The 26789-nt window shown below is 45.5% G+C and overlaps 3 protein-coding genes across 15 annotated transcripts in view; 2 read left to right on the top strand and 1 right to left on the bottom strand.

Moving 5' to 3' along the window:
- DUS2 (dihydrouridine synthase 2) overlaps window positions 1–19877 on the bottom strand; it is a 32053-nt gene extending 12176 nt beyond the window's left edge. For 3 of the 13 annotated variants that reach the window (XR_015145636.1, XM_086351388.1, XM_086351394.1), the window contains exons 1-8: window positions 19820–19877; window positions 17806–17882; window positions 15667–15794; window positions 9547–9592; window positions 7158–7249; window positions 5902–5945; window positions 4671–4731; window positions 809–856 (exon numbers count right to left, since the gene is read on the bottom strand). Coding sequence is in view for 9 of the 13 variants with exons in the window: in XM_086351388.1 (XP_086207514.1) it covers window positions 809–856; window positions 4671–4731; window positions 5902–5945; window positions 7158–7249; window positions 9547–9592; window positions 15667–15792 (417 nt within the window). In the remaining 4 variants the exon portion in view is untranslated. Of the gene's footprint in view, window positions 1–808; window positions 857–4670; window positions 4732–5901; window positions 5946–7157; window positions 7250–9546; window positions 9593–15666; window positions 15795–16557; window positions 17586–17805; window positions 17883–19268; window positions 19347–19574; window positions 19584–19819 lie in introns of all 13 variants that reach the window. The other 10 variants (XM_086351391.1, XM_086351396.1, XM_086351386.1 and 7 more) reach the window with 8 other exon arrangements.
- Window positions 19878–19968: 91 nt separating this feature from the next.
- Window positions 19969–21793, top strand: DDX28 (DEAD-box helicase 28). The gene has a single exon (XM_086351385.1). It carries the CDS (start codon window positions 19969–19971, stop codon window positions 21604–21606), a length of 1638 nt encoding a protein of 545 aa, XP_086207511.1. The 3' UTR covers window positions 21607–21793.
- A 2678-nt stretch (window positions 21794–24471) lies between these two features.
- Window positions 24472–26570, top strand: DPEP2NB (DPEP2 neighbor). The gene is given in 3 exon segments (XM_086351398.1): window positions 24472–24564; window positions 24566–24614; window positions 26125–26570. Coding segments are annotated over 3 exon segments (372 nt in total). The 5' UTR covers window positions 24472–24546; the 3' UTR covers window positions 26430–26570.
- Window positions 26571–26789: the final 219 nt, after the last annotated feature.

Raw genomic sequence — 26789 nt, 5'->3', positions numbered from 1 at the left:
TGGGGCTGGAGGAATATACAAGGTTGAGCTGCTGACATGGCAATGGCACCTCTTATCAGTGGTGCCGTATCCCATGTTGTTAGCATGTGGGAGGCATTAGTGGGGCTTAAGGCCCAGAGACAGAAGTGGGAATGGAGGAGGAAAAGGAAATCAAAGTAGCTAATAGGAACAGCAAGGAGAAAGCTAGTGAACTGACAGAGAAAAGTCAAAGGTGCATATGGTGTGACAGAAAATGTTACTCCCACATGCCTTGGCAGCTCACAACACTGGGTGGCAAACATCAGTCTGACCCTAACGCCTTGGAAACCTGGCCACCAGAATCACAGGGGAAGGGGACCAGAGGGGACTAACTCAGCTTACCTTGTATGGCCCTAGCTTGGCTTGCTCTCATACTGACGGTGGACTCTGTCAGTGTGCTGGGGACCCATTGGGAGAGGCCAATACCCTATTCCCCAACACATGTGGCCACTGAGCATGTCCACAACCCACAGGTAGCCTGACCTGTGCTCTCATGATCTTCTCAGAAGGAAGAGAGGCATACAGAGGTAGTTCTAAATGAGTTCTTAGGGCCCTTGGCTCTCGGCTGACACGTCCCTAGCCCTGGGCTTTTCAGGAACACCGAGGCTGCTGCAGGATGGCTCAGGAGTTCCTGAATCTGGCTGCATGTCAAAATCACCGGGAAGTCTTTTAAAAACCAGACCCTGGTGGAGTGAGTGATTCTCTCAATCTCAGGGGAGGGGAGGGAAGGTGCTCCCAACAGCTCTAGCTCACAGGCACGCTGAAGAGACCTCTTAAGGGCAAGACTTACCTTCTCGATTTTGTCAGGATCTGACAGCAGGGCAGCTCCCATTCCTCCCTAAGGAAAAGCACATACAGGAGGCTCTTACAGCTGAAGGAGGGCTGCTCCTCCCTGTGGGATGGCAACCTGGCAGCACCTCAGCACCTGCCTCCCAGAAACCAAGGTCCACTGGTGATCAGCACTTCTCCTGGGCAAGCAAGAAAGCAGTAGCATCCGTGCCCACAACACCAGGGATCAGTTTGACGAATTCTAAAAGCCGTCACTCTGATCCCCTTAGCAAGACCCGCAGGTCTACCTGGAAACAGGTTCTAAAAAAATCATTTTTCAGCACTGCCCATTTCCTACCAAGGGTTTCAGTGCCTTAACAAACTAAACCCCACAAGCTGCCAAGCCTCTTAAAAAAAATAAATGGATTGGTCTTCCTTTGAAATGAGATCGAATCCACCTTCTTCCTGTCCTACCGTCACTCGCCACCACTGCCAGCAAAGCCACACAGAGGCACACGATCTGCAATAACGTCCAGGCCCTGCTCCCCTGCCAGCAACAATGGCCTCCCAGTCCTGAGCACTCAGCCCAATGTCAAACTCTAACAAAATCCCCAACTAATGGAAACCAACAATCCCCAGAGCCACTTAAATCTCAACATGAATAACAGCCGTTGTCTCTTGATGGTGAGATTACTGATGATTTTCCTGTTTTTGCTTTTTGTTTTCTGGGTTTTTTTTTTTTTTTTTTGTCCTTTTCTATATTATCCAAGTTCTGGACAATGGTATGAATTACTCTAACAATCGGAAGAGGAGGGAATGTTAAAAATCTGAACCCATTCAGAATGAGGTGAAGGGAAGAAAGACAAATCCAATAAATATATGTTGTCAGTATATAAACTACAAACTAATGAATGCTCACGGAATGTGCTCAGGAGGTTTAAATTTACTTATTACAGTTTAATGTCATGTTTCAGAAATACACATTAGAACCAGAGAGAACACTGAACCAGTACAGACTGAGTCTGCATGTCAGAGGAGAACAGGAAGAGCAGGGCTTCTAGCCCTGGACTACCTCAGACACAACCCTAGAGGCCTTGAGGAAGCCCTGGCCACTCACCCTGGCTCCGCTGTCCCTCACCTCACTCGCAATCCAGCCCTTCCTTATGGAATCGCAGAATCTAAACTCTGGTCTCTCTGCTCCATCTCCAGCAATGGCTTTTCTAACTGGCATTTCTTTCCTTCCTCTCTCCTTCCCTCCCTTCCTTCTTTCCTTTCTATTTAACTTCTTAATTTGCTTTTTTGAATAGGAAACATATTAAAAATCTTAAAGGTTCAAAAGGATGAAGAGTAAGAACTCTCCCTGCTTAGAAGGAGAGAAAACTGTTCAATTTATTTTTTAATATGACTTCTATTTTTGAACCACAAGAAGAGAGCAGATAGTCAGCTGGCAGGGACTGGGTACAGCACACTGGGAGGTATCTGTTCTGACTGGTCAGTGCCAGTACTGTGACCTTGTTAATTATTTGGAGTGGCACCCCTGCAAGGGAACCTTATTTCTTCTGCAAAACCAAAGAAAAACTTAGTTTCCTTCCCCAGGGGAAACAAGTGTCACCAGTTTCTTGTGTATCTTTCCAAATATATAAAAAGAAGTGTAAATATACATATTAATTCCCTATTTCCCACACAGATATTGTGACACATCATATACGATTCTGCTCCTTGCTTTTTTCATTCTATGATGTCAGAGGGAATATTCCAACCATTTCAGCTCTGCTCCGTATACAACTCAGGTGCATGAGGGAATAATTACAAGGTAGCAAAACAGAGCCTGATGTTTTCAACTCCTTGCGTGCATGCTCAGCCATGTCCAATTCTTTGCCACCCCATGGACTGTATTCTGCCAGGCTCCTCTGCCCATGGGATTTCCCAGGCAAGAATACTGGAATGGGTTGCCATTTCCTACTCCAGGGGATCTTCCCGACCCAGGGATTGAATCTGCTTCTCCTGCATCTCCTGTGTCGGCAGGCAGGTTCTTTACCACTGAGCCACTTAGGAAGAGACAAGGGCAAAGTTCCACGATTCCTTGAAGCAGCTACCCACAAAGGTCCTCTGGTTTTCAAGTATCCCAAGGGCCTTTCCCTCAGGCAGTCTCAGCCTCCTGGCCTAAAGCAAGGGTCCTCAGGCCAACCAACTTCTGAGAGCAGACTCTGGGCAGAGGGCTATGGGGACAATCTGCCACATCTAGACTGCAGACCCTTGCGCCCTATGATCAGGTTTCCGAGGTGACCCTGCAGGAGTCGCTCTGGTGCCTTGCACCCAGTTAGCTCCAAGTTGCCCTTTACATCCTCTCCAGGCCACCTCTTCCTCCCGCAGTCCCAGTGATACTGAGACCAACCATCTTCTTGGCTGCCAGTCTACCCTCCCTCTGCCCCCACAACTCACCCCACCTCCCACTCCTAGTGTGATCATTTGCCAGCCAAGCACTGCCAAATTCAGCCCCAATTTGGCTTTTCTTCTCTCCATCCTTGGTTTCCCCTGTGGACTCAAGATACTCATCTCGGATATCTGTGTCCCGACCTCTAGCCTCTTTACACTTGAATCTATTAGACACATGGCTTCTAGATTAGCATTTCTATTTATAGAATATATTTGGAAAGACACACAAGAAACTAGCAACGCTGGCTTCCCCTGGGGGAAGAGACTAAGTTTCTGATCACAAGCCTTCTCTGTTCCAAAACAGGTCAGAGATATCTAAAAAGTCAAAGTTCAGTTAACCTGGTCTCAACCAAGATTTTCAATCACATGTTCCTCTGCTGCCTCTTCCCCTCCCAGTTCTCAACCCTCTGGTCAAATCGAGGTTCCCTGCTTCTACTTCATGTTGGCCTCCGGGTCCCAGCTTGTACCATACCCTTGGCCTGCCAGGTCCCAGGCCTCCTCCTCAGGGACCACATTTCCCCACAAGAGCCTGTGTTTAAGGGCTGCCCTTCTGTTCCTTTCTCAGAGCTCCCACTGCAGTCCTGTCTGGTCTCTTCTGATATGACAATTGGGATACATATATTGCATCCTCTAGTTTTATCATGAAAAAGACAGAGCTCTGTTCACATTTTTCTTTTAACATTTACACCATTTATTACTTGGGCACGAGTGCTCTATGTGTGTGTGAATATTTATTTATGTATACATGTGTATGCATATGCACATCTAAAATTTTTCCTGGACTTTTCTGGTGATCCAATGGTTAAGAATCCACCTGCTGATACTGGGGACACCAGTTCGATCCCTAATCCAGGAAGATTGCACATGCCTCGGGGCAAGTAAGGCATTTTCATCTGCTCCAAACCACCTCCAAAACCACAATTGCACGTGCCTCGTTGCTCCCCAACTACTGAGTCAGCAGGCCCTAGATCCTGTACTCTGCATCAAGAGAAACCATGGCAATGAGAAACCCATGCTACACAGCTAGAGTGGTCCCCACTCATCGCACTTAGAGAAAGCCAGTATGGAGCAACAAAGACCCAGCACAGACAAAAATAAGTAAATAAAATTAAAAAAAATTTTTCCCTGGACCATTTCAGGGTAATTTTATATATATCTCATAGCCCTTGACCCCTAAATATTTGTGTGTATTTTCCAATAGAGATATTCTTACATAACCACAGAAGTTATGAACTTCATATATTTTCACTGATACAGTACTTTTTAGCTCATCTACCATCATCTATATTCCAATCTTGCCAGCTGATCTAATAACACCCTCTTGAGTTTCTTGCTCATGAGTACAGGATGTAGTCCAGAGTTAGGCACTGTACTTAGCTTTCACCTCCAGTCAGTGCCCTTTAATCTGCACCCTACATTTTGTGAAGAATACAATGAAAGCAGTTTACCTTGGTGGAATACTCTTTAGGACAGCCCATGTTGACGTCAATACCAGCCACATCATTTTCTCTGGAAAAACATGAAGGAGGAAAGGTAATAAATATTCAACTTGAGGGTAGGACATAAAGTCAAAGGTATGGGTCTGTGCTCCTGAAATTCTTACTGGCTCTCTGAAACACACCAACCCTCAGGAACAGGAAATGAAAAATTCTGTCTCTAAAATATGCAACTGCCTCTCCTCCTGGGCAGAGCTCCGGAAGAAGACTATAAGGTGCTCACACATGTAGGAAAGGCTAGTTGTAGAGGATTCTGCCAGCTTTGAGTTGTATCAGATGACTCAAATATTGAGTGACAGCCACACGGAACTCCATCCCAGAATTCCAGTCCTAACTGGGTGGTGAAAGCCATTTGCCGATGCACAAAAGTGACCCAGGGACAAGAGCCCTTTCCCAGAGCACTGGTTCTGGTGGAAGTGGGGGGCTGTCTTGGTGTGCTCGGCTGCATAGTTAGCTTCCTCCAAACAGTCCTCAGACGTAGAAAGGACCCTTTCCTCATCATCTGGTACATACACAGTTACTTGTCTGTGACCAGCAGCAACTACTACCCAAGTTTCTTCTCACGTTCATTGTAATTAATAACAAGACCTAACAACTTCCCAAGCACTCACTACATGCCACATATTGCAGATATTTACATGCATCATCTCATGTACCCTTCCCTATAATGCCAGAGGGAGGTGGGACTATTGGTCTCATTTTATAGATGAGGAAACCTAAGTTCTCAGTGAGGTTAAGTAATGGATCTAAGGTCAGATGGTCAGCAGATAGCAAAGTCAGGATTCCAGCCCAGAGCTAACACAAAAGCCCATCTTCTGAACCACATTACTCTGCTGCCTTCATTAATTTAGAAAGCAGTAAGTCTTACTTACACTTCATGAGATTTAAAAGCTCAGGGTTCATAGTCATGGTAGTCTCCAGAAAGGAAACCCCATAAATAAACACTAACAAACAGGCTCCCACCCAAAGGTTCTCTGGGGTCCAGACACAGTGGGTTCACATCATACCTGGGGCAGCCCTTATTCACCACAAATAGAGAAGGAAATATGACCCTCTGAACCTAAAAACAGAAGGTAGTGGACTAGGAAGCAGAAGGGTGGTCACTTCCAAGGTCACAGGGAACAGTAAGATCTCAGGGCCCACAGGAGAGGCAAAGGCAGTCCCCCAAGAGGGAAGAACTTACACAAGCCTGGCCACAGCAAGGGCTCGCTCTGCATCTGAAGTCCCCTGGGAAAACAAGAGGCTAAATCAACCAAGGGCCTGACACAGTCCATATGCACAGACAACCACACTCAGGCACACGATGCACACATGCACGGGCATATACGGGCAAACACACACACACACACACACACACACACACACACACACACCAGCAAGTGGAGACCAGGTGTTATTCTCTCAAATAGCTAGCCCACTAGACTGGCTCACTGGAGAGTTAAGAAAATGTCATCCATGGTGTCAATACTTCGAAACATACAAAAAAGTTGGAAAGATTTTAGAGTGAACATTCATATACCCATCACTTAGATTCCACAATTAACATTCTTCTATATCTACTTTATCATATGGTTACTCATTGATATCAATTTTTAAAAAATTTTTGTTGTTGTTGCTGTGCACAGGCTTTCTCTAGTTGCAGCAAGCAGACTTGTGGTGGCTTCTTTTGTTGAAAAGCACCAGCTCTAGGACATGCAGGCTCGCTAGCCGCAACGCATGGGCTTAGTTGCACCACTGCATGTGGAATCTTCCTGGACCAGGGATCAAACCCATGTCCCCTGCATTGGCGGGCAGATTCTTAACCACTGGGCCACCAGGGAAGTCCTGTTATCAAGTTTTTTTTAACAAACCTAAATGTTATCCAGGAAGTATTTCTGAAAAAATACTGAGAAATACCCAAAGTGAGAGACAAACAGAATCACTATGACCCTAACACAAATCCTAACCATTCTCTTTTTTTCCCTGGTTGTACTGCATGGCATGTGGGATCTTACTCCCTCAACCAAGGACCAAACCCATGCCCCCTGTAGTAAAAGCACAGAGTCTTAACCACTAGACTACTAGGGAAGTCCCAAAAAACTACTCTTGAAGAAACCTAATTTCTTTAAATGGTAAATATATATAGACAATACAAAACAAAGACCATGATCTGAACAACTGATGCTAGGGAATAAAAATACATATAAGTCATGAGAAACAGATAATCCCTACAATGAAGGATATTAAATTTGAGACTGGAAGCATGTAATAGACCACTAATAGCTTGATTTCCATAAACGGTCTCCAAGAGTATAATCACTCATGAGCAGATCTCTGAAACCATTGAATGCAGGATCTTCAGGAAGACTGAAGACCACTGTATAACGGAGCCCAGGCACATAACACTCCCCCAGCCCAGGGCATGAGATGGGAAGTGCGCTTGGCCCTGGGATGTCCTACCATCTGGAAGACGACCTTGCTCTGCTCCCTTTCACAGGTGCGGAAGACCACTCGGTCATCAGGAGCAACAAAGTCCACTGTGCTGAGCGCCTCTGCAAGAAAACACAAATGTCTTTGTATTAATAGAAAAGCAAGGGGCAAAACATGTATCATTTCCTTGCCGTGGGCCTTGCCCATGGGCTGGGACAGGAAACAGGGGAGAGGCAGGGCACGGACGAGAGACCGGGGACGTCGCAGGGAGGCCCTGCCATCCCCTTTCCTGGGGAGAATGTGCATGGTCGGGGGGCCGGTGGCAAGCCTGTTGCCGCTGTCACACGTCCGTGCCCATGTCCTTCCCTCTGTCCCTGGTGACAGGGAGACGGATGATGGCATGCAGCCATTCACGGGCCCCTTGCCCTCTTTCTCACCCAAAAAAAAAAAAAACGTGTATCATGATACCAAGTGTGTGTAAAAAGTACACATCATTTCTCTTTGTGATTATTCTTCAAGCATGGGATTATGCGGAATTTTCATTTTCTAGGATTGGGAAAGGAGTATGTCAAGACTATACATTGTCACCCTTCTTATTTAATTTATATGCAGAGTACATTCTGCAAAATGCAGGGCTGGATGAAGCACAAGCTGGAATCAAGATTGCTGGGAGAAATATCAATAACCTCAGATATGCAGATGACACCACTTTATGTAAATAAGTGAAGAGGAACTAAAGAGCCTCTTGATGAAAGTGAAAGAGGAGAGTGAAAAAGCTGGCTTAAAACCCAATATTCAAAAAATGAAGATCATGGCATCCAGTCCCATCACCTCATAGCAAATAGATGGGGAAACAATGGAAATGGTGACAGACTTTCTTTTCTTGGGCTCCAAAATTACTGCAGATGGTGACTGCAGCCATGAAATTAAAAGACGCTTGCTCCTTTTATTTCAGGAGTAATAATTTAAAATGCTATGACCAACCTAGACAGCATATTAAAAAGCAGAGACCTTTGCTGACAAAGGTTCATCTAGTCAATGGTTTTTCCAGTAGTCATGCATGGATGTGAGAGTTGGACTATAAAGAAAGCTGAGCACTGAAGAATTGATGCTTTTGAACTGTGGTGTTGGAGAAGACTCTTGAGAGTCCCTTGGACTGCAAGGAGATCAAACCAGCCAATCCCAAAGGAAATCAGTTCTGAATATTCATTGAAATGACCAATGTTGAAGCTGAAGCTCCAATACTTTGGCCACGTGATGCAAAGAACTGACTCATTGGAAAAGACTCTGATGTTGGGCAAGATTGAAGGCAGGAGAAGGGGACGACAGAAGATGAGAAGGTTGGATGGCATCACTGACTCAACAGACATGAGTTTGAGCAAGCTCTGGGAATTGGTGATAGACAGGGAAGCCTGGCATGCTGCAGTCCATGGGGTCACAAAGAATCGGACACAACTGAGTGACTGAACTGAACTGATATCTACAACACTGAATTTCTCATAACACAAAGAAAATATATATCTAAAAGAATTAAACATGAAATCGACAAAACTTAGAGTGAACTTATTTTAAGATTTCACAAGCGTGTATACATTTCAAAAACCTCAAACAATACCACAATTCTCATTAAAGCAGAATCAGCCTTATCAATAAAGTATAAGCAAAACCATGATTTAGCACAACTACTTCCATTTGCAAAGTATTTACATGTCCCTTATCTTATTTGATCCTTACTCCAATCCTATGAGTTAAATAAAGCAGGGATGGTGATTTTCCTTTTACAGCTAAAGACACTGAGTCAGAGGTCATGTGACTTGCCAGAGAGTTGTACAAGACTTGTACAAGACTTGCTCTTGTACAGTCGGAGAGCAGCAGGGTCAGGATCAGTGCTGAAGCCACCCTGACCCCAAGGGGATCACCTGTACTACAAAACCTGGTGATTCATATGCCAGTAAGCCTTCAGGCAGAAGGTATTCACTGCCTGCTTCACAACTGGCAGTTTGTCATGGTCTCTGGAGAACAGTGACTATTCTCAAGAGACCATGATGGCGGTGGTTTAGTCACTAAGTCATGTTCGACTCTTGTGACCCCATGGACCACAGCCCACCAAGCTCCGCTGTCCATGGGACTTCCCACCCAAGAATACTGATGTGGGTTGCCATTTCCTTCTCCAGGGGATCTTCTCGACCCAGGGATCAAACCTGGGTTTCCTGCATTGCAGGTGGTCTCCTGATTTGCAAGCGGATTCTTAACCAACTGAGCCCCCAGGGAAGCCCTACTCAAGAGAGCATGGGAGCCACAAAATGACACAGCCAGGCAAGGAGCACCAGAGGACACTGACACCCAGGCAAAGGCAATGTTAGCACAGCCTGGGCATGACTGGGCACACACACAATCCTAGGACCACAGCTGCACTCACCATTGACAACTCTCTTGCACTGAAGCATCTTGAGGTCGACCAGCTCCTGCAGAGGAATCAAAGGGCACATGTCAGTCCTAGACACACAGGTCCTGGGTACAGCAGGAAAGACCAGTGATCCTGGTTGCAGGGGTAGGCAAGAAGGCCAGTGCATAAATGGGCAGCACTGAGTGACCTATGCTTATGAAAAGGGCTGCAGCCAGGCCGAGCTTTGGCTGAGAATGAGTCGGGGAAAGCGAGCTGAGTGAAAGTGAGAGTAAGCTGGGGTTGCTACTGCTGGGATCCCAGCCCTGGCAGCAGTAACCTGTCCCCCTCGGGATTCCTCAAACCCTCTGCCACGTCCACCTTCACGGCTGGACCTCTTCTCTGTATGCTAGTTACAGATGCACCCGTCATTCCTTTACCATTAGATGATGAATACTCTGAGGAAGGTTCTGGATTCACACAAAGATGGGCTTTGAGGATCTGAGAGGAGGAGCTAAGGCAAAATGGCCCTTGAAATGTCTTATTTTCTCTTCTGTCTCCCCATTATACCCAAAGAGCCTCTGGGGCTTGGACACAGTCTCATTCATCTTTGTGTCCCTAGCGCCCAGCACGTTACAAGTTCTTACTGAACATCTGGTGAAGCTGCTTCAATGCCTTACATGCAGCAGATGCTCAGCTGATTGTTAGGTGGAGAAATTAATTTCAATTGTCACCAGTAAAACCACACATGTGCCTGCTCACCCACATGTCCTCAACACTATTGTTTATCAGTTTTATTCATTTTAGTCAGTTCTTTGGTTATAGTTAGAACTTCTCTTTTTTTTTCACTGTTATTTCCTTCATTGGTGAAAACAAACATTGTTTTTCCATGCGATAGAGTTTATCATCTGTGCATCTTCCAACCAAACTGACTTTTACATCTATAAAAGTTGTGCAGGAAAAAAGCTATTCTTTGTCAAATAGGATATTATTTTTCTACCTCAATTATCACAATTATTTTTTTTATATCCATGTCATTCCCTCAATTTTTATCATATATAACATTTATTTTTATAGAAGAGACAACTCGAATTTTGCCACAAACAATGCTTTCTAGTTCCCAAATCTATCTCCATCACAGTTAAGAATATAATTTGAATTGGCTTTTATCTTCTTGGTAAAACTAATTTTGCCTTTTTAACTGACCTGATAAGTAAGGCCATTTATAAGTCAGTTATGGTCTCCTGTACTGCAAGCGGATTTTTTTTTTTTTTTTTTCAGTTCTACCAGTTTATTTCTACCAGCCCATCTCCCTCCACCCTCCTCATGTATGCATGCTCAGTCATGTAACCCCATGGACTACAGCCTGCCAGACTCCTCTGTCCATGGACTTTTCCAGGCAAGAATAGTGGAGTGGGTTGCCATTTCCTTCTCCAGCAAGCAAATTATTTTATTCATATGGCTACCAAATGTTTGAACAGCATTTAATTTTCAAGTGCCTTATCATGTATGGGCTTATTCTTCCTTTTTTGTCAGATATTATTTTCCTGTATCTCAACTACGGCCTGCTACCTTCATCTCCTCCATTCCACCCTGCCAGGCTCCTCTGTTGATGTAATTCTCCAAGCTATTTGCTTCTCTAAGGGATCTTTCCAACCCAGGGATCAAACCTTGTTCTCCTGCATTTCAGGCAGATTCTTTACCATCTGAGCCACCAAGGAAGCCCCTTAGAGATGATACCAAAAGCACAAACAACAAAGGAAAGTATTAGATAAATTGAACTTCATTAAAATTAAAATTTTTTGTGCATCAAAGGATACTATCAATAAAGTAAATCAATTATACTTGTATAAAATTTTAAAAAATTAAAATGAAGTCTTAAAAAAATAAATAAATGAAAAATAAACTGAAAAGACAATCCACAGAATGGGAGAAAATATTTGCAAATCATGTATCTGTTAAAGGTCTAATATCCAGAGTATATAAAGAACTCTTATAACTCCTAGAATAAAAAAACAATAATTTTAAAATGTGCATAAGATATGAAGAGATATTTCTCCAAAAAAGATATATAAATGGAAAATAAACATAGCAAAAGATGCTCAATATCATTAACAGGAAATGCAAATCAAAACCACAATGTCCATAATGGGGAGAATTTCCTGGCAGTCCAGAGGTTAGGACTCTGCGTTCTCAATGCTGAGGGCCTGGGTTCAATTCCTAGTGTGGTAAAAAATAATAAATAGAACCTATCTTTAAAAACAAACAAACAAAAAACCCCACAGTGAGATACCATTTCAGAGCGACTAGGATGGCAACAATTGCAAAGAAAAAAAGACAGAAAGAGACTTCCCTGGCAATCCAGTGGTTAAGACTTCACCTTCCAATGAACAGGGTACAGGTTTAATCAGGGGAATTAAGACCCCACATGCCTCAGGGCCAGAAACAAACAAACAAAAAAACCCATAGAAAACAGAAGCAGTATTGTAACAGATTCAATAAAGACTTTAAAAATGGCCGCACCCCAAAAAAAAAATCTTAAAAAAAGAATGACTTTATTATTAGAAAATATCATGAAGTATTTGAGAAGTAATACATCATACTATATGAAACTTTCAAACAGTTATGGAGAAAATACATATATTAGAGAGAGAGAACAAATTATAAAACAAATCAAGCAAAATGTTAACAGTAGGTCAATCTGGGTAAATGGTATATGGATGTTCTTTGTCCATTCCTGCAATTTTTTCCATAAATAATTTCCTTGTAAGTTTTAAAAAATTACCCATTCTGGGCAGAAGATTTGAATAGAAATTTATTCAAAGATGATATACCAATGGCCATGAAGCATACAAAAACATGCTCAATATCATTCATCATCAGAGAAATGCAAATCAAAAGCACAACAAGCTATCACTTCACACCCATTAGCATGGGTAATATTAAAAAAGAAGAGAAAATAATAAGTGTTAGGAAAGATTTCAAAAACTGTACACTGCTGGTGGGACTGTAAAATAGTCCAAAAGACAGAGAAAACAGTACAGAGATGCCTCAAAAAATGAAAAAACTACCACATGATCTAGCAAATCCTATTTCTGGGTATATACATCCCAAAGAACTGAAAGCAGGATCTCGAAGAGGGATCTGCACACCTACATTCACAGCAGCACTATTCAAAACAGCCAAGAAACAAAAGCGACCCAAATGTCCATCGACAGATAAATGAACAGATAAGCAAAATGCAGTGCATATACCATGGAATATTATTCAGCCTAAAAATGGAAGGAAAACCTGTCACATAGTACAACACGGATGAACCTTGAGGTTCATAAAATAAGTGAAAGTCGCTCAGTTGTGTCCAACTCTTTGTGACCTCATGGACTATACAGTCCATGGAATTCTCCAGGCCAGAATACTGGAGTGGGTGGGTAGCCTTTCCCTTCTCCAGGGCATCTTCCCAACCCAGGGATTGAACCCAGGTCTTCCACATTGCAGGAAGATTCTTTACCAGCTGAGCCACAATAAGCCAGTCACAAAAAGACAAATATCGCATATTTCCACTTACATGAGGTATCTAAAGTATTCAGATTCATAGAAACAGAAAGTAGAATGGTGAAGGGGCTATGGGGAATGGGGGAAAGGGGAGTTGTTTAATGGGTATAGAGTTTCAGTTTTGCAAGATGAAAAGGTTCTGGAAATCTGTTTCACAACTACTGAACTGTACACTTAAAAACAGTTAAGATGGTAAATCTTATGTGTTTTTTACCATAAAAAAAAATTTAAGTACTCATTTTGGTAATCAAGGTCTCTAAAGGCCACTGTCTTCTCCCTTCATCTTGCTTATTAAAGGCAGGTGTCCTCTCACATCTGGGCCACTAGAGTCCCATTTTATTTTGGTTTGTTTATTTATTTCATTTTTATTGGCGTGTAGGTGATTTACAATGTTGTGTTAGTTTCAGGTGAAGAGCACAGTGAATCAGTTACACATATACACATATCCAGTTTTTTACATTCCTTTCCCATATAGGTCATTACAGAGTATTGAGCAGAGTTTCTATTCTATATAGTAGGTTCTTATTATATAGGTAACCTATTTTATATATAGTAGTAAAGCTGAAACTCCAGTACTTTGGCCACCTCATGCGAAGAGTTGACTCACTGGAAAAGACTCTGATGCTGGGAGGGAATGGGGGCAGGAGGAGAAGGGCACAACAGAGGATAAGATGGCTGGATGGCATCACTGACTCGATGGACGTGAGTCTGAGTGAACTTCGGGAGTTGGTGATGGACAGGGAGGCCTGGCATGCCGTGATTCATGGGGTCACAAAGAGTCGGACACGACTGAGCGACTGAACTGAACTGAACTGAGTGTGTATATGTCAATCCCACTCTCCCAATGTATCCCCCTCTCTTTGCCCTCTTGGTAACCATAAGTTTCTTTTCTACATCTGTGACCCTTTCTGTATTGTAAATAGGTTAATTTGTACCATTTTTTTAGATTTCACATACAAGTGGTAACACATGATATTTGTCTTTCTCTCTTACTTCACTCAGTAGGACAATCTCTAGGTCCATCCATCCATTGTAATAACATTTTTACAATGTTACAATAATATTTTTATAATAATAGGAATAAGTATGTGACATCTGATTAACTCCTAGAAAACTCCGTCAATAGGGCAGACTTTGGTGGGGAATAACCTTAACCTTTGCTGAGCTGGTTCATCCTTTCTTCACTTACAGCTGCAGAGGAGCCTGTACACATGGACTACCCGAAGTCCCACACTAGGTCCTGAGAGGTGGATGAAGTGATTTGACTAACCTTACAGATAGGTCGGTCACCTCATGTGAACACAGAGAGAGCATCACAAGGCTGACCTGCAGAGCAACTCGGGATCCACCAGGGGGCACCAGGCACCATGCTGTGCCTCTCCCAGTACTCAGGGCTCAGTTCCCAGAGATCGATCTGCTCACCACAAGCAGGGGCCAGCTGGCCTGCATGCCTGCCTGTCTGACTCTGCTCCACAGGAGCTAGGTCTGGATAAAGGGCCTATTCTTCCCAAATTCACTCTTAAGCCCTCTCTTCTTTTCCTTTTTTAAAAATATTTATTTTACTTATTTATTTTGGATTCGCTGGGTCTTAGTTGCAGCATGCAGGCTTCTTAGATGCAGCATGTGGGATCTAGTTCCCTGACCAGGAATTGAACCTGGGTCCCCTGCATTGGGAGCACAGAGTCTTAGCCACTGGACCTCCATGGAAGTCCCAGACCCTCTCTTCTTTCTACACCCTTCTTTTTAATAAAACTTTTTATTTTGAGATAATTGGAGGTTCACATGCAATTGAACCTGAATGTGAGATCCTGTGTACCCACTGCCCAATTTCTCCCTATGGTAACGTCTTGCAAAGCTTAGTAACAATATTGCAACCGGGATATTGACACAGAATAGATCCATCAGCACAAGGATTCCTTGTGTAGCCCTCTTATAGCCACAGTTCTCCCTCCACAGATGGCTCTTCAAGATGGAAATGTCAGAAGCACTTGGGTAGTTTCTTTAACCTCTTACCCCCACTAGAGAGGCATAGCAGGATTAAGGGTTGCGGGGGAAGCTTACCTACCCAACTGAGAACCACTGCTCACAGTCCCTATCCAATATCAGCTACTCCTTTAACTGGTTTTCCTAGAAGATGTTTTCTAAACCTGAGTCTGAAGTCCTATTAATAATAATCTTCAAAGCAACAGGCCAGTAACTGGCCTACTAGCTATTGCTATCAGAAAATTCTATGGCTTACCAAACCAACCCCATCCAGTTTCTCTAGCCTGAATCTGGTCCTTTTCCTTCTCACTCTGAAACTGAGCTTCCTCATTCACAAAATGAATGTGTATTAACTCCTACAGGAGCCACAGCAGTGACCTGACACGATGCTCATCTATCCACCTGGCCTAGGTGTCCCACAATGCCTCCATGCAGCCCAGGTTCCTGATCCTTGGCAGGGCTCACAAAACTCCTATGTTTTTGTCTTGTGATGCTTTCAGTGAGCACCTGTGAAGGGAGGGCCCATTCTGCCTCCTCTAGCTTCTGAACACAGGCACCCACAGGTGAGGAGGCTGCACTTGTGGAAAAGCTCTCTGTCTGGGAGGATTAGGAGCCCCTTACCTCACAGTACACAATGTCCGCTCCATAGTCCAGGGCCAGAAGCCGCATTGGGAGAGTCCCCACCCGAACCATAGGGGCTAATATGAGTTTGTTGTGGTAGCACAGAGAGAGGTTGTTCACAGTCATTCCTGAAGAAAGAAGAGTCAGACATTCAAATGGAGAAAAATCTCTTCTGTTATCCAGAGCAGGCTTTCCTTTTCCTCCCAACAGGTAGTACTTTGTTTTCCTTTTCTCTGATCATAAAAACAATGCAAGCTCGTTCACACATCCAACAAATATTTATTAAGTGTGTGGTGTGTGCCAGTCATTGTCCTAGTCTTTGTGGATACATTAGAGAAGAAAACAAAGATTCCTGTTCTGCTAGAGCTTTCATGCTGGTGGGGAATGAAGAGTGCACAGCAGAGGAAACAGTTGGTGCAAAGGCCCTGGGGCAGGAGCAAGTCTGATGTGTTAGTAGACTAGTACAAAGGCCGACATAGTCGAGCACAGAAAGAAGAAGAGTAATGGACGTCAGATACAGGATGGATGTCCTAAGCAGATAGGACACAATGGTGAGATCCCAAATGGCCTTGTAGGATGCTCTGTGGGCTTTGTTAGCTCTTCACGATATGAGCCAGCAAGGGTTTCAAGGAGAGGAGTGGCATTACTGATCATATTTCTCCATGATCACAGTGATTGCTGCATGAAAAGCCATGGTAGACCCAGAGAGACCAATTAGACTCTTCAGTCACTGACATGAGAGATGATGGTGGCTCAGGATGGGGAGAGAGTTGTAGAGGTGGTGAGAAGTGGTCATGTTCTAAATATACTTTGAAGGTAAAGTTAACAGGAGTAAAACAAGCAAAAAAAAAACCCTGAAATCTTTAAAAAGGATAACCAACAAGGACCTACCGTATAGCACAGGGAACTCTGCTCGATGTTATGTGGCAGCCTGGATGGGAAGGGAGTTTCGGAGAGAATGGATACATGTATATATATGGCTGAGTCCCTTTATTGTTCATCTGAAACTATTATAACATTGTTAAATGGCTATACCCCAATATAAAATAAAAAGTTAAAAAAAATACCAATGTCCAGGCCTGCCCTCAAGTCAATTAAATCAGAATATGAAGCTCAGAAGGGCAGGAATTTTGCCTGTTTGGTTCACATGAAAAGTACCTGGCACATACATGGTGCTCAGAAAATATTTACTGCTTGAATAAATGAATGAATATACCACTATCACCTGAGACTCAAGGAAAAATTCCTTTTAAAATTTAGGGAGTAACTAGGCAACATAAGTTTCCATGGCAGCTCTGAGAAAAACATTACCTAATGAGGCTACCACTCGCAGGAGCTTGCATTTTTTCCACAATAAGTAAACCTTTCTTATTTCTAGAAGACTCTTAAGAGTCCCTTGGACTGCAAGGAGATTCAACCAGTCCATCCTAAAGGAAATCAGTCCTGAATATTCATTGGAAGGACTGATGCTGAAGCTGAAACTCCAATACTTTGGCCACCTGATGCAAAGAACTGACTCACTGGAAAAGACCCTGACGCTGGGAAAGATTGAAGGCAAGAGGAGAAGAGGATGAAATGGTTGCATGGCATCACCAACTCAACGGACATGAGTTTGAGTAAGCTTCGGGAGTTGGTGATGGACAGGGAAGTCTGGTGTGCCGCAGTCCATGGGGTCGCAAAAAGTCAGACACAATTGAGTGACTGAACTGAACTGATAAAGTGCTTTGTAAAACATCTTGTAAAATATCCATCTCAATAACAACTAGAGGTTACTCAATGTCTGCTGTGAGCAAGAGGGAAAGAGGAGATTTACAGAATATCTAAAGAAATGATAAGAAAGGGACTTCCCTGGTGGTCCAGTGGTTAAGACTCCATGCTTCCAACTGCACAGGGCACTGGTTTGATTCCCAGTCAGGGAACTAAGATCCAGCATGCCATGCAGGGTAGCCAAAAAAAAAAAAGAAAGAAATCAGAGTAAGAAACTAGGGGCTATGAGAAGAGACAGACAGGCTCAGACAGGCTCTAATCCCTATGACATTTTGAGGTAATCACATTGTAAGGGCTCAAGCATGAGAAAGCAGCCACTAACCAGTTACCCTGTCCCAAATATTTGGATGAAAGTCAAATGCAAATACATACCTATGTATTATTCTTTTCTGATAATTCTTTCAATGTATCTGTTCTGCCTCGGTGCAAAACAATTCTTTGTTTTGTATCTGAAAAAAGAGTAGCACAGGTAAATGGATGAAACCTGACAAATCAGACATCCAAGGAGCCCTTCAGCTAAGGAACAAGGAGGTCTGAGTTCTGGGAAAGAATCATAAAAGTAGTGTAGAATCACAATATCATAGCATATTCTTTGTATCAACTCCCCTCTATCATATCACCACTCAGTGGGCATTGACCTGTACATGAAATTTTCAGTGACAGAAAATCCAGCACTCTCCAGACAGATCTGGGCATTTCTGGTTGCTACAGTAGTCTTTATGTCAAATTCAGAATCTGACTCCATCATCAGTCCCAGTCTGCCTTCTGGAATGGTTCATCCCATGGCACACCTCATCTCTTTTCCATCTGACACAGTCCCCAAACACATGAGGACAATTTTATTCTTCCTGAAGTTCTCTTCTCCTGCACCACCCTCCTTAAATCACCCCTTTCTGTGCTTATGGCTTTCAGGGGCCCCCCAAGGTTTCTTGATCCCAAGGGCATGACAAGCAATGACGTTAATATGCCCACTACAGATTCTGGGGAAGGGGCTGGGCCACCGAGAACCTGGCAAATGTAGCTCCTTGAAGTGAGAATACATGCGGCAACCTCAGCCTCTCTTCAGTCCCCATCCTCTATCCAAGGTTCTCAACAGCACACTGTTGATATTTTGGGCCAGATCATTGTTTTTTTTGGCGGGGCTGGGGGGTGGGGGGTGGCTGTCCTGTGCATTGTGCAATATTTAGTAATATCCTGGTCTTTACCCACTAGAAGCTGTAGCATTTCCCCAGATGTGACAAATAAAGATGTCTCCAGCCATTGTCAAATGTCCTGGGGGAAGGGTGGGGGCAAAAATCACTCTCACTCAAGAGCCACCACTCTATCCAGTGACTCTGTCTACCTGTCATTACTCAAAACTCTCTCTTCCTCTAGTTTAACAGGTAACTCTCCAGAAAAGCCTATCGTGTATCAAAATACTATTTGAAATATAGTAGTATTTATCTTTATAACAGCATCTAATGAAAGTAAAACTTTTCTCCAGGGACTTCCTGGTGGTCCAGTGGTTAAGATTCCATACTTGCACAGCAGGCAGCAGCACAGGCTGTGCAGCAGTGGCCAAAAAAACCCAAAAATCTCTTTCTTCAAATGTTAAGACTCTTCCAAGTAGTTAACCCACATTTACCTTATCTCCTACCCCAGGCACTAGAGATTACAAAAATGATCTGATGCCCATTTTCTGGATCCGTTCAGGAAGTACCAATAGTGTAAGGTTTTTTTCGCAACCTGAACTGAATTTAGGTAAAATATTCTGCCTGACCATGGCTTTGTGAGACAAGTCATATACCTGTAGCAGGACCCTCCTCACTACTATTCAAGTAATTTAGGTATCTAACCTGAAAGCCGGTGGAGCTAGGCGAGCTTCAGGATGAGAAGTTGGAAAGAGTGACAAGAGAAGGAAGAATGAACCTCAGCTGAAAAGCAAGCGGAAAAGGTCCGAAGAGATGAGTTCTCTTGAGTGAAGAGATGATATGCTTAAGTCCATCGGCTCGCCCTCTGGGTCCTCAGCTCTCTGGGCGGTGGGGGAACGCTGAGCCCAGATCTACTCCTGGTCTCGGCCCCCAGGCCTGACCATTCACTCAGATTCTCAATAAATATTTATATTAGAAGACCTTACAAGGGGAGCACATCTGTGAAAACACCGCCGCACCCTCACAGTTTAAACGGGGCGATCAGAACTGGACATGCCATCACAGGAGCTGTGAGGGCGACAAAGGAGAATTGTAGGGATCCGACATCGGATCGCCAGAAGCCCTCAGCCCTCCTGATTCCTAATGCCAGGGCCCCATCGCCGCCTGTCGCCGGACCCCGGTCCTGCCTTCATCGTGCACCCTTCCCCAAGGTTGGCCGGGGCCTGGACGTCACCATCCGGTTTGGACCTACAGACCTCGCCGCTGCTGAACTCTACAGATCCTCCCTCCTTCCACACAGTTCTCCAATTCCTTAAGTCTTACTGAGCCGCGCCGGCCACCGTCCGGGAGGCCTTGGCGCGCGCATGACGTCACTGTTGTGCGCCTTTTCCGCACCAAGGGGACTATGGCTCTAGCACGGCAGCTACGGCTGTTGTCGCTCGCGACTCGGTTGCTTCTGGCGCCTCAACGGGACCTGACAGGCCGCGGTCCCGACGAGCCCCTGCCCGTGGTGCGCATCCCGCGGGGTCTACAGAGGCGGCAGGAACAGCGGCAGAGCGGGCAGCGGAGTCCCCTGCGGCCGGTGTTGGTGCGACCTGGCCCGCTGCTGATCTCGGCGCGGCGGCCGGAGTTGAACCAGCCCGCACGCCAAACTCTGGGCCGTTGGGAGGCTGCGCCACTCGTTTCGCGAGGCTGGAAGCATCGGCGCGCTCGCCAGGACTATTTCTCCATTGAGCGCGCTCAGCATGAGGCCCCAGCGCTGCGGAACCTCTCGTCCAAGGGCAGCTTCGCCGATCTGGGTCTGGAGCCCCGTGTGCTGAGCGCACTCCAAGAAGCTGCTCCCGAAGTCGTTCGGCCCACAACCGTGCAGTCGAGTACCATTCCCCCATTACTTCGCGGCCGCCACATCCTCTGCGCCGCGGAAACCGGCAGTGGCAAGACTCTCGGCTACATGCTACCTCTGCTTCAACGGCTCTTGGGCCAGCCAAGCCTGTACACCAGTCGTATCCCTGCTCCTCGAGGCCTGGTCCTTGTGCCTTCTCGAGAATTAGCTGAACAGGTGCGGGCCGTGGCCCAGCCCTTGGGCAGCTCCTTAGGCCTCCGGGTGCAGGAGTTAGGGGGAGGCCATGGCATGAGTAGGGTCAGGCTGCAACTGTCCAAACATCCTCCAGCAGAAGTACTGGTGGCCACTCCAGGGGCTCTGTGGAAGGCCCTGAAAGGTCAACTGATCAGCCTGACGCAGCTCTCTTTCTTGGTGTTGGATGAGGTAGATACATTGTTGGATGAAAGTTTCCTGGAACTGGTGGATTACATCTTGGAGAAGAGTCACATAGCAGAAGGCCCCGCTGACTTAAAAGACCCTTTCAATCCCAAAGCTCAGTTAGTGCTGGTGGGGGCCACATTTCCCGAAGGTGTAGGCCAGCTGCTGAGTAAAGTTGCCAGCTTAGACTCTCTAACCACCATTACCAGTTCCAAGCTCCACTGCATCATGCCTCATGTCAAACAGACGTTCATGAGGCTGAAAGGAGCAGAGAAGGTAACTGAGTTAGTGCAGATCCTCAAGCAGCATGACAGAGCACACAGGACTGGCTCCACAGGAACTGTTCTCGTGTTCTGTAACAGCTCCAGCACTGTGAACTGGCTGGGATATATTCTGGATGACCACAAAATCCAACACTTAAGACTGCAGGGACAAATGCCAGCCTCCATGAGGGCAGGTATCTTCCAGTCCTTCCAGAAAGGTTCCCGAGACATACTTCTCTGCACAGACATCGCCTCTCGGGGCCTGGACAGCACCCAGGTGGAACTCGTCATCAATTATGATTTCCCTCTCACCCTGCAGGATTACATCCACAGAGCAGGGAGGGTGGGCCGTGTGGGGAGTGAGGTGCCAGGAACAGTCATCAGCTTTGTGACCCATCCCTGGGATGTGAGCCTAGTTCAGAAGATTGAGCTGGCAGCTCGCAGGAGGAGAAGTCTTCCAGGTCTAGGATCCTCAGTAAGTGAGCCTTTGCACCAGGAAACCTTACTGCAGCAGGCTTAAATATGATGCCATAACTGGGATCTTTCCCTGTGTGCTGGGTGGGTGAGCGCACTCGTCAGCAGGATGCGCTGGGCTGCTTAGTCACCTTCTAAAGGCCCCAGCTGCTGGTCAACACTGGAGGGTGGACTACTGAACTTGGCTCTCTGTAGTCTTTCACAGGAAGAATAAAGTCGATTTTGGCTTTGTATCATGTCATGATTTCTAACAATAAGTGATGTTTCTGTAGTTTCCACCTGGGGCACAATTCACTGGATTCTGAGAAAATTCACACTCCAAACTACTACACCTAGGACAAAGGCTCCTTCAGTTGATGTTTTTGTTTCAACTTTATTTCCTGCCCCAAAAACCATCCATTAAGGGGACTTCTCTGGTGGTCCAGTGGTTAAGAATCTGCTTCCTAATGCAAGAGATGTGGGTTTGAACTGGTGGGGTAACTAAAATCCCACACGCTGTGGGACAGGGCAGCTAAATCCCAGCCTCACCCTGTGGCCACAGCTAAGACCTTACACAGGCAAATTTTTTTTAAAAATCCATTAAGCCCTCAGGAGAAGGAAAAGGGGATATGACTAGCAATAGAGAAATTTTCTTTATGAACAATGGCCATTTCAAGCTTAGGCTCTCTTAGTGAAATCTCTCTGGGAAGTAGTGGCAGAAGAATAAAAGGCAGACTGACACAGAAGTATTCCTTAGTGTGCATTTCCAGCCTCTGAGTTCTTTCTCATCTCTTGGTTGCAGAGGAAGAGGAGAGGTTAAACATTTTTATAAAACTGGCAAAATAAGCTTATAGCATCCTCTCACTATCTCCTAGGTTCTATAAGCATTATAGAACCTAGACAGTTGAAAGAGATAATACTTAAGAAAACAACTTAAAACTGCTCACACACTGAAAAGGATTAAGTTGCAGAGAACAGAAATGGGCTCAGAGCAACCTTTGCCAAAAGAGAATATTGTGCTAAATGTACATTTTTCCCATATAAGGAAACAGAGTCAGAAAGATAAAAGAACTTGCTCAAAATCACACAAATAAGGACAGAATCTGATCTGTGTCCTAAGAGTTGTGTTCTTTAACCACTAGGCTAAGTTTTCTCAAATGTGATTCACATGTAGAATAACTATATATTTCTGTTTGCCTTGAATATTCCTTGTTTATATCTATGCCTGCTGCAATTTTTAATATTGCCCACTTTGACTCTCAAAAGCAACCCCAAATAGACAATAATTTAGTCACTATCCGTGGACCACTTTGGTGCAACTGCCCAGGAAGCTTGTTAAAAGTACAGATCCCTGAGCCCTACTCCAGAGCTATGTAAGTTTTCTGAGGATTGGTGCAAAAATCCACATACAAGTCTTTGTTGTTTTGTGGAATCCCCAGATGAGTCTCCCACCCTCTTAAGTTAATAAACCATGTATTCTGCCTTCCCCAGGTGCCCAGCCGAGTTATAATAAGGTATCGGTACCCCCACCGCACCAGAGGGATGCTCTCAGACAAGTAATCTCTGAAGCCTTGGACAATCGGTGGTCTCACTCTGGCCCACCTGCCATGACAAACCTACAGAGCATTTCCCTTCACATTTTACCTTCTAGCATTCCCAAAGGCAGTCTGTTCTAATTAGGCCTGACTTCATCTGTCCTATTGTGCATCCTCCAATTCAAGCAATTTAGTAGAGAGAAGGAAGGTTTTTGTGATTCGAAGCCAGAGTGGCCCAACCTCTCAATAGCCCAAGACGTCTCCACCTCCTGGGCACACCCCCGCTGCAACAGCCCCTGTAAACAAATGTCCCATCTTTGCTTTTTTAAGGTCAGCCACAGGGAGCCCCTGAAGAAGGTTATCTTACATTGCCACATTACCAAAGGCTGCCCCAAACGTTCCTTCCTGTGAACCTGATCAGGCTAAGGGCAGAGCTGTCTCTTTCCTTCTTTGAGTCGGATCAAACTGTCTTAGTAACACCTCTTCACGGTGTTAACCATGTTTTTCACCTGGGTTGCTACTTAGCCTGTTATCTCATCCTTTCATGGTGGAGAGAGGGGGGATTATAATGATTTTTGCTTTTAAGGGAGAGGGGAGTGTAATGTTTACATTGTCATTTTGTCATGAGTTCGTTTTGAATTTCCTATTAAAATGGGTCCATCACTCCCACTTTGTGAAGTCATCAGGGCCCTCATTTTGCACCTTTAACATCTCTCGGTGTCAGTTTAAATTGGGATGAGCTTGTCCTCACATTCCTTTCGGATGTAAATCCAGACCCTGATATGAACCTACCATTGAGCAGAACCACTCCACTGCCTGTGTAGCCTTGGGTAGGCCCCTTAAGCTCTTGTTCTTTTAAGTCTTGGCAGTTGTAAAAATGTGAGAGGGCTATGAATTTATATTTGGGGCAGAACAAGGTCGAGAAGAGTGTGTCTTTGCTTTTATTCTTTCAAACTGGAATGACTCCCCACTCGTCCCCATGGGTCCATATCTCACTTGTCCTTCAGGCCCACTGCCAAGCAGCCTTCCCCAATTCCCCAGTCCACACAAATCTCTGTCTCTCTTTGGGTTAGTACCATACAGCCTAGTGTCTCTTAGGTCAATTTTGCCTCTCAGGCCAATCTCAGAATGTGGGTTTCTCTTGCCCTCCCTTGGCACCAGGGGCTATGCCAGCCCACAGGCATGCTCCCCAGGGGGTGGCTACTAGACTAGGGCACGCGTGGGGAGGCCCAGATGTGAGGGGCCAGGCAAGGTGCCTCTCTGCCTTCACTCTGCTCTCCTCCAAAAAACCCTGAGAGCCTGCAGCCTCCCCCTCAAGTCACAGGTTCCTTATATGACCTCACTGGGTAGTGATGACCTTACAGCCCTTATCACAGTTTCCATGGCAGGGTAACTGCGCAAACGTGCTGCTCTTGGAGAAACTTCCCTACCAATCCTCTACCAGATAGCAGTCTTTGGCTGTGTAAGAGAGAATGTCTGATCGAATCTTCTAATCTTCACTCTAACTTGTCCTCTGTCCCCTGGAAGGGCAACACAGCAGGTAGGCTGAGACTGGACATCTGTACAAGAGGCATTGTGTATACACAGCCTCACCTGGCCACCACATGTTCCTTTGGGGCTTTCCCACACACACCTCAGCACTTTCCCAACTGTAAGTAATACGAGTGCCCTGGGGCACCTTCAGGGACCCACAGTGCTCATTGCTGAGGATAAGCAAAAGGTCATCCCTGGGCAAGTGAGCAGGAAGGTCCCGGTCTTTAAATGTAGCCTTACTCTTTGGGCTACAAGACGCTTCCATTCAGATCCTTTCCTGATTGGCCTGTTAGCAATAGGCAAATGCATTTTTGTCGGCAAATGATAAATGGAGCAGTTTAAGGAAGAGGGCTGCTCTTGAACTTCACCTTCAAGCCCAGGCACCTTCATGCAGTTATGGGGATATCTACATGGGTCCCCTCGGACACATTCCAGACTGAGCTGGTGCATACTGGGGGAAAGAGTGGTGTGGTATTGAGGGAAAGACCAGAAGAACCCAGGGGAGTGATGAAATGCTAATAAGACTGGAGGGCTGAGGAGATGGTGTCCCAGGAGGCTGATGCCTAGACTTGGTACCCACAATCTGGTTCTGAATCTCCTGGTCACTCTGCCTTAGTATTTTCTAATCTAGATAAAAGTATCAGAGGGCTAGAGTTCAGTGTGGATGAAACAGGCAATATAAATGGGGCCCAAGAGGGGTTGCCAAGGTGGGAGGGGTTCTTACCAAATTAGACTCCTTTTCCCAAAACTTGAAATGCATTTCCATTAAAAACAGACCTTATGGAGAAGGAAATGGCAACCCACTCCAGTATTCTTGCCTGGAGAATCCCACGGACAGAGTAGCCTGGCAGGCTACAGTCCATGGGAGTCGCAAGAGTTGGACACGATTTAGCAACTAAACCACCACCACCTTTAAAAAATAAATAAATAAAAATAAAAATAAAAAAATAAAAACAGACCTTAAGGAATGTTTTCTCTGGTGTGGAAGGGAGAGATGGAGGGGATCCTGATTGCAATTATTTTAAGGTTTTCTCTGGAAATGGCGAACAGAGTTCCTCATCTGCTGTAGTCACAGGCTCTAGGAATTGCTTTGGCAGCCAATAACGGCACCCCACTCCAGTACTCTTGCCTGGAAAATCCCATGGATGGAGGAGCCTGGTAGGCTGCAGTCCATGAGATCGCTAAGAGTTGGACATGGCTGAGCGACTTCACTTTGACTTTTCACTTTCATGCATTGGAGAAGGAAATAGCAACCCACTCCAGTGTTCTTGCCTGGAGAATCCCAGGAACGGGGGAGCCTGGTGGGCTGAAGCACAGAGTCGGACACGACTGAAGCGACTTAGCAGCAGCAGCAGCAGTCCCTTTTCTAGGGACTCATGGGGTGATGGGCAGAGGCTGTGTTTTGGATGTCAAGCAGACTAAAGGGCTTCAGCCAGAAACTGGGAGAGAGGTGAGAGGGGGAAATTCCGGCAGGAGACTGTACAGCAGAAGCGACTGATCAATTGTTTTCTTTGCAGCAGCTCTGGCTCCCACTTCCCCTCCTACACCTGGTCACTGCCATGTCCTCTACCGAGGGCATGGAAAAGCACAGGTAGGCTGGCCTGGGGAGACACACTGCCTGGTCGGTGGCTACTGAGCCTACGGGGATGCTCCCGTGGCCACCCCAGCCAAGGTGGAAGCAGAGAAGCCAGTCCTCAGCCGCACTCCCAAGAGACAGCGAGCTCTGACGGAATAGGATAAAGACCTCAGTTGCTCCAGCCCCAAAATTCAGTGACTGCAGCATGGTGGCAGGAGGCTGACCCCACAGAAGCCTGCTGGCTGAGCCACACTCTGAAGAGAGGGCAATGATTTAACTGCCTAAGGGCAGCAAATGCTGCTTCCTGCAGTGACCCCCCACTGTCATAGATTAGAACCTGCGCCATTCTGTCTGAGCCTTCCTTCCTCAACCAGGAGCTTCCTTCCACACTAAATGGCCATGAGCAAGGAACCTCAGAAACAGGGTTGAGAGTCTGCTCTGAACATCCCAGGACTGAAGCTGGCCTGGAGGAAAACCTGATGTTCCTCTGCTCAATTCTCAGGAGCCCCTTTGTGAGCAGAATAAAGAACAATCTTCACACTGTGAGCCAATGAGGACCCAGGAGCAGAGAGAAGTGCAGAGTGGCCTTCGCAGGGGCCCTGTCTA

The sequence above is a fragment of the Bos grunniens genome, chromosome 18 (assembly GCF_055505025.1).
Source record: "Bos grunniens cultivar Pamir isolate PY7600 chromosome 18, Bosgru_T2T1.0, whole genome shotgun sequence".
NCBI lineage: Eukaryota > Metazoa > Chordata > Mammalia > Artiodactyla > Bovidae > Bos > Bos grunniens.
The sequence above is the reverse complement of the archived record's forward strand: the minus strand, read 5'-3'. Positions and strand labels throughout refer to the sequence as shown.

What these genes read in the sequence shown, in the direction of transcription:
- DDX28 (XM_086351385.1), top strand. Translation starts at nt 19,969, where the DNA reads ATGGCTCTAGCACGGCAGCTACGGCTGTTGTCGCTCGCGACTCGGTTG.